This window comes from Rhineura floridana, chromosome 12, assembly GCF_030035675.1.
Source record: "Rhineura floridana isolate rRhiFlo1 chromosome 12, rRhiFlo1.hap2, whole genome shotgun sequence".
In the NCBI taxonomy this organism is placed as follows: domain Eukaryota; kingdom Metazoa; phylum Chordata; class Lepidosauria; order Squamata; family Rhineuridae; genus Rhineura; species Rhineura floridana.
Window position 1 is genome coordinate 347,864 of NC_084491.1, and position 13,746 is coordinate 361,609.

Consider the following 13,746-nt stretch of genomic DNA (forward strand, 5'->3'; position numbering starts at 1 on the left):
TGGGGCTCTAGCACAGACATCACCAACACATGGTCCTCCAAGCTGTTGGGGCTGACAGAAGCTGTAATCCAAACCGGTTGGAGGGCACCAGGTTGGCCAAGGTTGCTCTAAAACTCTGGGTGTTGAGGACCCTGGCTCAGGAGAGCTCCTTGAGATGGGAAGCCCTACAACTGCCTGCCCCCCTTGGCGCCAGACAATCCTGCTTGCGGCTGCAAGGCACTCCCTGCATACTGGAGGGGGAGAATCATGGCTAGCATAAGGGACTCCAGCCTTCCACCCCGCATCGGCCACGCCACTGGCCTGGCATGCACGTGCGATGGCTAGAGCCTCCAAAGCATGGCTGTCAGGCTGCTAGCCCTCTGCCAGGGCCCAGCACTCACTTTTTTTGCCATCCGCCTCAGCATGGACCTTGCGAGCCAAGAGGCCCTGCTGGTACGTTTCAGCACCAGGGTCATGTGACAGAGTCAGGAAAGGGTTGGCTTTCTTCTGGCTGGATGCAGAGGGTAAGAGCACAGCGGGGTTGAGCAACTCTTCCTCATCACTGCAGGGAAGAGAGAGAGAGAGAGACTGACTTTCTATGGGCCCACCTGCAAAAATCATTTTGGGGAGAAAAGGGAGAAACAACAACTTCTGAGTCAGCTACTTCGGGGACTTCAGCATCAAACTACTCTTGCGGCATCTTCCATGGTTGCCAAGGGCCAGCCAAAAGCAGTTTGCTGCTTAAGGTAACCAGGTGCCCCCCCTCCACAAACAGAAGCTGACCGAGCCTCATCTCAACACTGGTGATGGAGCAACCGTCTAGCTGAGGGTGCAGAGGGAAGACCACACGGCTAACTCACTTCTGCCTCCCAGCACCTCACTGCCATCACGCCCTCCCCTCCACATCCACCATTGAGGCAGCCGCCTCCCTCTGCCTAATGGTAAGACCGGCCTTGATGGCTGCCAACTGCTTAAACATTCTCCTAATCATTTGGGCAAGTAAATGGGCACCTTTAAGCATCTGGGTTCGAGATGCAATCCTTCCAGTCCTTAATGAGCATCTGGGGATGGCTTGTTAGGGGTCATAATCCGCTGGAAAATTGGGAGCCAACCTGTTTTGTGCATCTTAGGTGGCAGCTAGCTCACTCCAGAGCATAGGGAAATGCGAGATCTCCCCACTGAGACCGGGCAACCTAACCTTGGAACTTTGCTCCCCAGCTGTTAGGATTCCAGTTGCCCTTTCTCTCTCCAAGCAAGTTTCTCACACAGGTGTGACACAATCAAGAAAAATAGTTTTCAGGCTGTGTGTGTGTGCGTGCGCGCACTCATGAACATGTGTGTGTGTGTTGCACATTGATGTTTGGTTCCTCCCCCATATCTCGAAAAACCACCTACAGAGGATGTCAAGGAGAAAATGTCTCCTCTCTCCTGGCTGAGGGTCACACGACAGCCCCGGTGGGAAAGGTCTGGGGCTCTCCAGATGCTGTCGGACTCCAACGCCCATCAGCACCAGCCAGCAGGGCCAACGGTCAAGGGTGGTGGGACCTGAACCCAACAGCAACCAGAGGACCACAGATGTTCCTCACCTCTGCACCACAGAACCCACATGTTCTTAGTCCGTGGCAGAAAAGGTGTTCCTGTCCAGGAAGAGCATTTAACTCTGTTCAGCTGGATGACCAAAACTCCAGGATGACAAAGGTTCTGCTGGTGCCTCACAGGCTGTCTGCTGCTGTTCTGTGTGGCAACACAGAACACCATTACCTTGCAGCCAGAGGCCGTGGGGCATTGCTGAGCCATCACAGCAGCTCACACCATGACATCACAGCAACTCACCCAATGGTGAGAGAGATCTCAAAGAGAGATATGGACAGCCTGCACCTATCCTCAGGTTTTATCTTTTGATTGAGGCCCTGGCTATGACCTTTTGGAGCAAGCAGCAGCATTATTATTGCCAAAGGGTCCCATGCAGGACCAGCCTTGGTCCTCCCTCCTGCCACTCAGACCCCCCCCGCAACACACACACACACACACATTGGCGTTACTTACACAGCCCATTCCAGTTTCTCTTGGCGGATGGAGTAATACAGCGCCTAGACAGAGAGCAAAGGAGCAGGGCTGTTAAGATTCCCTCCTCACATCCAAACCCCCGTCAGTCCCCCAGGCCCTGCCACTCAGCAAGCTCCTGAGAGTCCATCCTCAGGAGCCCCCCCAACACAAACACACACACACAAAACACACACCTCCACAGCACACAGACCCCATTGCTACTGCCACCAGAGCAATCTCCATTTTCTGCCTCTGGAAAACAAAATGTCTTCCTCCCTGACAACCTTGCCTTTTATTTTATAGGGAAAAAATCAAAGCCCTCTTGGTGCAGCAAATCAATTGAAAACCTCCAAACTGCTGAGTCCCCACAGACCCAGGTGCCTGCGCCAAGACCCAGGCCGCTCCTCTATGGTAGATGCCACGAGGGTGGTTTTGCACTCTCCCTGCAGCCACGCAGTGGGGCAGAAACCCCCAAATGGCTGTGGCATTATGTACTGTGCTCCCTGGAATATGAAGCTTGGAGAATAACTGCCAACGTGAGAGGAAGACATTTCTGTTCAGGAACTCCAGTGAAGGAGGCCAGTCCGGGAACAGACCAGGGGGTTAGAGGGGCAAGCCCCTGTTGCACATTCACTGGAGGAGGGGGCACTGTAACCATCATGCCTGCAGAGGCTGGGGCCACACAGCAGCACGCCCCTGCCATCTTCCCACGGAGCCCCCCAAGCCCTTTTGCCTCTGTCTGGCCACTTGACGGAGCCACAAGTGGAGCCAAGGGGCCCGCCTAAGCCTGGTCCAGCTGCAGGGCTCTGCTGGCAGCCCTGCTGGCCTCCAACGCCGCTGGCAGGTTTGCACCTGATGACTAGGGCAGCAGAGCCAGCCCCAAGGGCTTGCCGAGGGAGAAGCGGGTTGGGCTGGGCCTGAGGCCTAGATGTAGACGCTTCCTCCAACGAGGCCTCTGAAGCAAGCAGATGGATCCTCTGTGCAGCCGGGAATTCCGGAATCCCCCAAACTGTGCAAACTGGGGGTGGCTGGGGCGGAAAGCTCTAGAAGGCATTTGGGCATGTAAAAGACTAGCTTATCCGAGAAAAGGCGAGACTGGGCCACCCGCCCCTCCCCCCACCCGTGTACAGAAACTGCTGCGTGGAGGAATTTTCAATGCACGATTTCCCCTCCCTCCCCCCGAGGAGGCCCAAAGGAATGGGGGGCCCCTCGCCGGAGACCCAAGCACTGCCCTCTGTACCTTCAGCAGCTCTTTGGGGAAGCTCCTGCCATGCTCGTTCAGGCCGTCGAGGTTGTCGAGGAAGCCCTGACAGGTCATGCTGCGCCCGATATTCTGCTCCCACCAGCAGGGAAGGGGGCGGAAGGAGAGAGGGGCCATGTCAGACGGTGCGAGAGCCACACGGGGGTTCCTGGAACAGTCCCCACCCACCCCAAACATTCCTTCCCTGCACACAGATTTAGACCCAGAGCCACACAGGAGGGAGCTGCCTAAGAATGGGTCCCCTCTCTCTCCCTCACAATATTCCTTTTTCCACCCTGACACACATACAGCCATGGGGACAGGCTCCTCCAGGCTCCAGGCCTTGCCACAGACTGGAGTTTCCACTCCCCATTCAGGACAAACCAGAAGTTTAATGGCATGGCGAGGAGTCACGTGTGGTCAGGAGCCTTTTTTCCTAAAGCTAATTGTGAGCCAGTGTGGCATAGTGGTTAAGGTATTGGACTACAACCTGGGAGACCAGGGTTCGAATCCCCACACAGCCATGAAGCTCCCTGGGTGACCTTGGGCCAGTCACTGCCTCTCAGCCTCAGAGGGAGGCAATGGTAAAACCCCCGCTGAATACCGATTACCATGGAAACCCCATTCATAGGGTCGCCATAAGTCTGGATCGACTTGAAGGCAGTCCATTGACATTTCAATTGTGGCACAGTGGTGACTTTCGTGAATCATGGAGGAAAGGGCCTCCCTGTCTTTTGCAGTCTCAGTGAACTCCCCACCCACCACCCACCTCGTAATGAAGGAAAAAAACAGACATGGCTGCACACCACACCATAGTCTGGTAGGTCAGGATTCTTGACTCACAGGTAACACAACAGCCTCCTCCCCTGCCCCCATGGCCTCACCTGCCCATGCAAGTCGGTGTTGAGGAGCATGATGGCACAGGTGAGGGTGTGCACAGCGTCTGCAAAGGAAGGACACCAAGACACTCAGAGGGAGGGGAGGAGGAGGAGGTATGAGGGCCTTGCAGGCTCCTCCCTTTTCTTGCCCCTGGCCCCGCCTTCTCCAATGGCAGCAGTTAAACCCACTTAGTGAGAGAGTTCAGGGCCTCTCTCTCTGGGCCAGCTGAAGAAGGCTAGGGTTGCCCAGGACTTAAAACAAATCTGCCTTTCCGCTCTTACCATCGGATGGAGCAGTGTCCTGGAGGGCAGGCATTACAAGCATAACAGGCATTTTCTATCCCTACTGAAATCTGCAACCAGGAGGCCCATGTTCTTAGACTGCCCCCCCAAAAAATCATGCAAATTGGGCAGGCCCATTGCCTGAAAAGGGAAGAGAGGGCACTGCTCGTAGCCCCTCCTCCTTGCCATTCATTGCCAACAGCTGCCCTTCAACCTTGAGTTAAACTGGAGGGCAAAATACAACGGCTTGAGGTGCAGCAGGGTGGGAAGGAGGGAGGGGGAGAGGGGAGAAGAGTCTCCTTGCAGTGCCTGTGAGGCAAAGGGTGAGCTGGAGGGCAAATCCCTTAGGTGCATGGGAGGGAAAAGGGCCTGCAGATGTGGGGGGTGGCCTTTGTCCTGCTTTTGCAGGTTATACCAGCCCAATGAAGTACGACAGGCAGAACAACAGTAAAAAAAGTAAATGAAGGAAGACCCTTTGTTGCCCTGGATCCTGACTGCACAGGAACGCTGCCCGGGGGCGGAGGGGGTGTCCTGTTTCGTGGCTTCTCCCCTCACTGCACTGCTGCCTCTTGGGCTCCTCAGAGAAGCCGGACAAGCGCACAGGCATTGATCCATCCTCCCCAGTCCAGAAGTGCAGGCTTTGCACCCAAAGTGAATGGCAGGACAGGACAAGGCCTCGCTCATACCTTGCCAAAGGGGGTGACTGTCACTTAAACCCCAGCGAGATGTCAGGGGTTGCCGGTGGGAAGCCACCTCACCCCCCACCTTACCTGGGCTCAGACAGACCTCGGGATTGCAGCAGTGATAGCGCTGGGAGAAATGCCGGAGGATCCGCTCCCGCTCCTGAGTCTCCCCTGTGAGCACAAAAGCCTTCAGGAATGTCCTGCCAACAGGAGGAGAGGCGCATGAGCTGCAGGGAGGGTGTCCAGGCGTGGGATGCCAGCGCAGCCAGGCTGAGGCTCTGCTAACAGCCCACAACGGCAACCCCTCAGCCGGCCTCTGCCTCCAGCTGCTACCCGCGACGACAGCGGAAGAAAGTTGAGACCACGAGGGTGGGTGGGCTGGTCCACTTCTGCCCCTTCCCAAGGGATGGTCAAGTGTGGAATGGAGTCCGGCCAACAGAGACTACACCTGTCCAGAGCTGGTGGGAGGATCATGGCGGGGCATTGCTGACCGACCCACCCCAGGATTTCCTGGCCAGGCCAGCAGGACCTTCAGCCAGAGATCAGCTTCCCCGCCTGCCTCGCTGCTCTCAAATCCGGACACCAGGCTGGGCCTAGAAGTGGCAAAAGGGGCCCCCTCCCCACCTTGATGCTATCTTTAGACAGGTCAGGCTTCTGTTTTTTTAAAGGACTGCTCTTGGTTTTTATCTTCATGGTTGCAACCCGCCATGCAACCTTTATGAGGCTGACAGGCTGCCTGCAAATCAGTGAATACAAAATATATCAAGCCTGCCACAGCCTTTAGCTGACAAAGGAGCCCCTCATCCATGGCCCTGATCCAGAGTGTGCAGGAGCAGCTGCTGAAGCTGGACCGACCTCCTCCCGCATCTGCCGGGCTCCCTGCGGTACCTTGGCCTTCTCCTCTGGCCCTTCCTTGTGCTGCAGCACTCAGGTCCTGCTTGGGGGCTTCCAAAAGAGGCGTCCAGCTGAGAACCGGGTGCTGGACTAGAAGGGCCACTGGCTCCTCAGGTGCTCTCCTGCCGCTCCTGCGCCAGCCCAGACCTGCCCTCTCCCGCCACCTTGGAATGGGCTGGGAGGGGCCCCAACACCTGCCATCCCCCCAGGAGCAAGGGTGGCCTACTTGGCCTCTTCTGTCCACCCTACCTCAGGGCTTGGTCCAGAGTCTGTCCGCTGAAATGGAAGAAGGAGAGGTAGGCTTCTGCAACCATCTGGCTGAAAGTGTTGCTGTGGACAAAGACGCAGGAAAAGTTCAGACCTCCAGCGTGACACGGATGCACTTTCTGCAGCCAGCCCTCCACCATGGCCCGCAGAAGACCTTTCCATCCTCCCACTGGGCACCTCAAAAACGGCCACTGCCGGCCTCTCACTTGGGGAGCAGCACCTCTACTGCACCTCTAATAGCTGGGTGGGAATGGGGAAGTCAACAGGTACCTGTACAGCTTGTGTGGCAATTCCCCTTTGTCCTATTGTTAAAGATCCTGGAGAGCTGCTCTCCTCTTTTCCACCCACCCACCCATCCACACTCCCACGGCCGAAAAGCCCCCCAGCCAACGAAGGGCAAGGAGAAGAGCAGCCGGGTCTCTCCAGGACAAGAAAGGCCACTGCTCACTGCGACACGGAAGCCCACTCTGGCACAGGCCTATATGGTTACTTTCCAGCCTGGAGAGGACACTGTGGGGGAGGGTGTCAGACCACCTGAAACAGTTTGGGTGGCAAACGGGCAGCTCCATGCATGTGGGAAGGGAAGGGAAAGAGCCATTCAGCACGCTCCAAGACCCCCTTACTTCTTCCGGAGGAAGGAAGCCACCTGGGATCTCTTGAACCCATCCAGGTGGTACAGGCGCGTTGCCAGCCTCAGTGCTGCAGCCTGGTCTCCAGCAGTGCTACCGTCCGTGTGGAGAATGCCGTTGGTCTCTGCTGGCTTCTTGGCATGCAGACTCTCCCCCAGGTTGCCATCCTTCCCAGAGGGCGGGTCTTCAGGGGCACTGCAGAGACAAAGCCAGGCACCAGTAGCAAACTGGGAAAGGGAGGAAAACAGCCTCTTCGGGGGGCCAAGAGGAGCAAAAGGAGGCAGCTGCCTCCCAGAAGCACCACAAGGCTTCTGTTATCTCTGGGGCAGAGGCATCTCCCTGCCTGACGGCTGGTTCACATAGTTTAACCCACTGAGTACCACTGGTGCTTCATGCTGAGACATGCTGAGACCTTCAATGATCCACCTCCAGGCATAAAATCAGATCCCTTCCCTGCAAGATCAGGTCTAAACCATCCCTCAGTCTTGAGGGAATGGGGCCCTTGGAGCCAAATGAGGGTTGAGACAGGGAAGCATAAAGCCACAGGTCAGAGAGAAGCTCTGAAAGGCCCTTCTGTGCCCAAGGCCCAAGAGAGCTGCTGCCATCTGCGTACACAACACTGAAGCAGATGGGCCGCAAGGGGCCTACTGATCAGAAGGCAGCATCCAGACGGATGTCCCTGTCCATTTGAAAGAACAGCTGCTGGTGCACCAGCCCTTGCAAGCCCAGCTGCTGGAGCAGGACCGCTCCTGGGACAGCCCAAGCACCTCTGTGCTTGCCAGCCAACCTGCCTGGCAGTGCCACACTCTCTAGAGCTGTGTGGGGCTAGTTGTGGGCTGCCCCTCTGTACTTTTCCCTCTGGGATGCACAGGGCACATGAGGGATCCACTCCTTGCACTGCTTCCACTGAGACATGTTTCTCCCTACTGTGGAACCTTTCCTTTGCAGAAGGAGGTCCTGAGCAGACAGCCTGAGTAAGCAGATCCCGAGAGCCAGAAGGCACAAGGCAGGCGCTGGCAGGGGGGAAGTGGCAGCAAGGTAACTGGGTAAAAACTGAGGTTCATCAAAACTGCAAGACGTCCGCTAGCCGGACGGCTCCAGAGGAACCCTTCTCCACATGACAGTGACGCATCTGCCCCAGCCCAGCCTCTAACCTCACCAGGAGGATGTTGTGGGCGCCTAGCAGATGAAAGGAGGCTGACAGGTCCAAGAGACACTAAACTGAGCAAGCTTACTGTGGGAGAGGCAGCCTTTCTTCTTCTTCTTCTTCTTCTTCTTCTTCTTCTTCTTCTTCCTCCTCCTCCTCCTCCTCCTGCTCCTCCTGCTCCTCCTCCTCCTGCACAGCTTCTTTGCCATCCACAATGGGCACCTCCACCATCTCAAGACCCTTTGCTGAGCTCTGTAGCTGCCTTCCTACACCACCAAGCAAGACTGAGTGCAAATCTGTCGCTGCAACTTCCTCCTGCAGACAGGAAGTGCTTTGGGGGCCCTCCACCCTTGCGCAGGAAGGCAACGGGTGGCCACAGGATGGGGCTTGTGGCCTGTGTTGCTCCTGCCACTGACTCTGCTCTGCAGCAGAAGCCATGAGGGCCTGGGAGCTGGAAGACACCCAGATGATCTCCGTTGGAGATGGAGGCTTCAGCGGGGGGCAGATCTCGTGAGATTCTTGCAGCAAAGCAGACACCAGGGAGGTGCTGGCAGCAGAAAACAGCAACCCTTCCTGTGCTTGCAGATCCACGCCATGGTTTCCACCTGGGGGGGGGGGGGACACACGTTAGTTACATGACAGCCTCCTCTCTAGCCCTCTTTGAAGGGTGCGTGTGAGAAAGGGGCCAGATGACCTGCATGCCTCCCTGTGGGTCTTGGGCCTGCACAGCATAGGCTGCAAGAGGGGCCCACCTGAACCCCCTGGCTGGTGATGGCTTAAAGTTTCAGAGGCTAAACAAGGGGGAGGTGGACTTGTGGTAGGAACCTGCAAAACCAGACTTGGAGAGCAGCCCCCTCCCCTCTCCAAAACAGCACCCGCCCAAGCCAGTCAGCACTATATGCAAAGCTAAAATACTAAAATTAAAAGCTCTTCTCTTGAACCAATTTGGCCATGTACCAGAAAGTAGGGAAGGCACATGTCAAGGCACCCAACCATCACGCCTGCCCCACCTAAGCGGGGAGCATGTCCTACAGCGTCCTGTGTTCTGCTTGCTTATAACGCAGCCTCCTCCAGGCACCTATTTTGCCAGCCTCTCCCCTTTCCCGGAGTAAGACCAGGGAGTAGTCATAGGTAGACCTTTGAGAAATGCTTCCAAGTGCCGAGTTTTTAATTCTGGCAACTAAGCTTCCAGCAACTGCAGAATGAGATCTTGTGCATGCTCAATCATCACCTCCCTGCTCCCACCCACCAAACCGGGGGGGGGGGGGGAGAGGCAGAAGTTCAGCAATTTGCTTGGCCCCCAGCCTTCTGCTCCCGACTGGTGCAAGCACGGGGGCATGTGCCTCTCCAACGCACCCACCGCTGGGCCTGGGACTGTCCTGTTGTTCTGGTTGTAGATCCCAAGGACGCATCCAGCTAACATCTACTCAGGAGTCAGCCATTGAACTTAATGGGCCTAAGTTAGATATGGCCATTAATTTCAATGGGTTTACTCTATATTTTTAATTAAATGAATTTTAAACGGAGCTAACCTCTTGCAAAAGCCAGCTCTATGTAGGCTTAGTCACAAATGCCAGGCTCCCTCCTGCTGACCTGAGTCACTTCTAGTTCTACGTCAGTTTTTGAATATTAGTGTTTTGTGTAAACAGTACAGTAGGGCCCTGCTTTTCGGCGTTCCGCTTCTCAGCATTCCACTAATACGGCAGTTTTCAATTACAGTAGGGCCCCACTCATACGGCGCGTGTTCTGCTTTTTCGGCATGACGCACTCCGAGAAGGGTGTTGGGTGCCATTTTATTGTCGGTGTTCCACTTTTCAGTGATTTTCGCTTTTCGGCGAGGGTCTGGAACTGAACCCACCGTATGAGTGAGCCCCTACTGTAGACATATATTGGAACTTTTACCTTTGTACTCTCCCCCCCCCCAAAAAAAAATGACAGCACGAGAGAGTTTGCTCTTCCTGCTCAGTTCCAGTTTACGCTGAACATGCCCACATATCACTGGATACCAGGACTGCGCACCCATTGTCCCTTCTGTGTCCCAAGCAGAGGACAGATGCAAACAGCTCTTCCCTGAGAGTGAGTGCAGCAGCAGCAGTCGATGCAGGTGGCTGACTGGGGGCGCTGCACCATTTTGTGATATTAGCTCTTTCTCTGTTCCATACCCACCAGCAGCCATTTGGTGTTTGCCATGCCCCTTTGGAGCCATTTGATGACCCAAAAAAGTTTGGCAACCCCTGACGTGGATAATGAGTGCATTTGTTTGCATGTATTCAAAACAATGTATTCACATATTGTCCTCGCTCACAACTGCACCCAAAATGTGGCCTTGGCCTTTCAGCCCCAGTTGGCTATCTCTGCAGGTGGAGAAAACGCTCCAGCTGAGGACTCTGGCCTCCAGCTGAAAACACTCCTCTCCCTGGAGGCTTCTTCACAGGGTTGGGCTCTGCCACTGAAGGCAAACTGCTGACATGCACCCTGCAGCCTGCCGACAAGGACCAAGGATAAAAGACTAAAAGAAAAACCCACAAGTGTGGGTAAATGAAAGCTACAGCATAAGCGAGCACAGGATGGAGGCTGCAGAACACGCTGAATGGTTCCATGGTACAGAAACTAAAGTGGACACTTGGCTCATCATCATTTCCATGCTTTTGGCACCATGAGTGAATATGAAAAGGGTCAGCATCTTCTCTTAAGCCAAAGGGTCTCTGATCACAGAATCTCTCATCTGATTGCAAGCAGGCTGGGGGCAGGCTTTACTTCATTTAATTTATTTATTATATTTTCTGTGCCACTTTCCATAAAAAGTCCAAAGAAATATTATCCCAGTTTTAAATTTTTAATACCAATTAAACCAGTAAAAAGCATCAATAATAATAATTAAAAATAAACAGCACCAGATTATGCCATTTACTTGGCAAGTAAAGGACAGCAGGGAGGGGACCCTTCAACCCCCTGGCAGGTGGTAATTCCAAAGCATGGCGGTGTGGGGCATGGCGGAAAGGAAAAGGAGATAAATGGTAAATTGCACATTCCTCTAACCTCTCTTCATGTAAGTAATATATGTAATGTGTAATGTAGTTTGTTTTCACTTTTGTTTAAAAAGGTTGAAAGTATTTTTATGGTCATTTATAATTTAATTAAAAGAAGAAATGTCTGATGTTCTGAAAATTCCTGACCCTCTCTTGAAAATCTACCTACCAGATAATGATTTAGCAACATCCAAACCCAGTAACAATAGAAAAATTGTGTTTACTTGCAGCACTTCCAAGAAGGTGCCTCCCAACCTCCAACCCACCCCTTGCAGGCAGCTACACAATACACAGGGTGCTGCAGGAGCACTAAAGAGCCTTACCATCAGCGGCCTCGGCCTCTGTTGCTCTGGGGAGCCTCACTGCTGGTGGGCAGACTGCTTTGCTTGCGGAGGAGACCGGGTGGCATGTGGGTGGCACAGCCGGATGCTCCTACATAAAAGCTACTTCCCACAGCAAGACTCACCTGGAGGAGCTGCTCTGTCCAAAACGCTTCCGGAAGGGTTGTGGACCAACTGGTCTGGGAAGCAGCCTTGGGCCTGGAAGGCAAACCATAATGGGAATCAGAGAAAGCCGAGGCAGCCCTGGTTCCCCACCACCACCTCCCCAGAAGACCCTGCCTGCCTGTGAAGCCTTTGGCATGGCCCATCAACAGTGGATTATACAGACACAAGAGTGGCTGTATGCTATAGCCAGCAAGGATTTTTTGCATTCCGCAATGTTAAATTGAAAATACCCCCCATGCTATTCTACTGCTTCCCATAAGCTCATTTAAAAACAAATTCTAACAAAACTTATAGTCCTGAATTCAGAAATGCTTGCTTAACAACCCTCTAAGTTTTCATGGTGGTACACAAAACACAGAGAGAATCCAGAATTCAAAGTCTAAAACAAGAGTAAAATAATCCAGACCCTTGGACTTTTTTCTGTCAGTGGTCTCATAATTTGTTGAAATTAATTAAAAATCAGCTATATTCACAGAGTACCTGTAATCCTATTACTGACTTTGCCCCATACTCTGACCTTCATCTTCTGCAGTTAAAAAGTTAAAAATGCATGGCTAAATTTTAATTAATTTAAGAAAATTAACATTGGAATCTATGACACAGGCATGCTCAATAAAAACCAACAGTAGTGTCCTCAAAGACAGACTAACAGCTGTTTGGGTTGGCTAATCAAAGGGGCACACCCACACCAGGCATTGATTCCACTTTAAATAGTTATGGCTTCCCCAAAGAATCCTGGGAAGTGTAGTTAGTGAAGGGTGCTTAGAGTTGTTTGGGGATTCCTATTCCCCTGACAGAGCTCCAGTGGCCAGAATAGTTTAACAGTCAGCCCCTCTTCCCACAGAATTCTTTGATTGTAGCTCTGTGAGGGAATAACAACTCTCAGCACCCTTCACAAACTACACTTCCCAGGATTCTTTAGGGGAAGCCATGACTATTTAAAATGGAATAAATGTCTGGTGTGGATATGGCCAGGGACAGCTTTGGTTTAAATTTGGATGGGAGACTACACATGTCTGCTGTGGAATAAAAAGGTGGGGGAAACTCTGAAAAAATGATACTGTTAACAGTATTTTCCTTTTGGAAAGGAAAAGGGCTTTCACTCTACCCAGAGCCCACCCACCTAATCTCCTCCCCCCTTCCCTCCCTCCCCCATGTCAGTTTCACCTATCCTAAGCATGACGGCATGGGAGAAAATCCCATTGAACTCAATAAGCATGCACATGATACAGCCTACCCTCCCCCTCCTTCCTCCTCACTCCATGTTTGGAGATGCAGTCCTGATTGCAGATGTTACCACCACTCACCATATGCTCAGTGGTACATGTTACCAAATTCTTCCAAGCTACACAGGAAGTGGATTGGACTGTGAAAGACCAACCCAAATTGTGTTTGCATTTTGAAAAATTTGTAGGGCAGTACAATATCTCAGAGAGGAGGTCAGGTCTCCTGCTCCCCTGGTGCATTCACTATAGCTGCCCAATTTCCCTGCTTTTTAAAGTTTGGTAGAAATATCTGCTGGCTATAGATACATTCTTAAACCGCAAGGGGTTTTTGCCTGTTAGTGAATCTTCGCTAAGTGCCTGCAGGAGGAGGACGGCTGCACGTGGGCAGCTGAGAACAGGGATAGAACCCACACAGATGCTGATTTCCACCAGACCCGTGTCAGAGCCACCTGACCATCATGGGCCATCCTGATGCATGTGTACTTGAAAGGAAGCCCTCTGCTGCGTAAGGAGGAAGATGGAGAGTTGTGGTTTATGGGGGGACGGCACCGGCAGCAGCAATGACATATAATGCTGTAGCCTAAATAGCAGCTCAAAGAGCCGCAGAGAGAGGGGGGTAGTGCTTCCTCTGCAACCACAAGGTCACAGAAAGCTGCATGTTGGTCCATGTAGCTCTGAATGGTCTGCACTGACTGGCAGTGGCTCTCCAAGGTTCCAGGCAGGAATCTCTCCCAGCCTGACCTAGAGATGCCCTTGGGGATTGAAAGAAGATTCTCTGCCCTGAGCCACAAGTTCCCGAGGCAAGGTGCACACAGATTGCTCATCAGCTGGCGGACATTATTAAGGCCAGCTATGGCCTGCATTGGCCAGCAGCCTTTTTTTGCAGCCCGGCCCAAGGAGGCTGGTGTTCCAGTGCCTGATGTGGGGCAGGAGCAGCAGG

General features: G+C 53.3%; 1 protein-coding gene across 5 annotated transcripts in view; it reads right to left on the minus strand.

The window, feature by feature from the left end:
* LOC133368835 (PH and SEC7 domain-containing protein 4-like) overlaps positions 1-13,746 on the minus strand; it is a 43,187-nt gene that overhangs the window by 7,384 nt on the left and 22,057 nt on the right. For all 5 annotated transcript variants that reach the window (XM_061593550.1, XM_061593549.1, XM_061593553.1 and 2 more), the window contains exons 3-11: positions 11,541-11,613; positions 8,134-8,650; positions 6,893-7,093; positions 6,252-6,332; positions 5,196-5,308; positions 4,150-4,208; positions 3,266-3,358; positions 2,026-2,069; positions 381-541 (exon numbers count right to left, since the gene is read on the minus strand). In XM_061593550.1, coding sequence (XP_061449534.1) covers positions 381-541; positions 2,026-2,069; positions 3,266-3,358; positions 4,150-4,208; positions 5,196-5,308; positions 6,252-6,332; positions 6,893-7,093; positions 8,134-8,650; positions 11,541-11,613 — 1,342 coding nt within the window. The remainder of the gene's footprint in view (positions 1-380; positions 542-2,025; positions 2,070-3,265; positions 3,359-4,149; positions 4,209-5,195; positions 5,309-6,251; positions 6,333-6,892; positions 7,094-8,133; positions 8,651-11,540; positions 11,614-13,746) is intronic.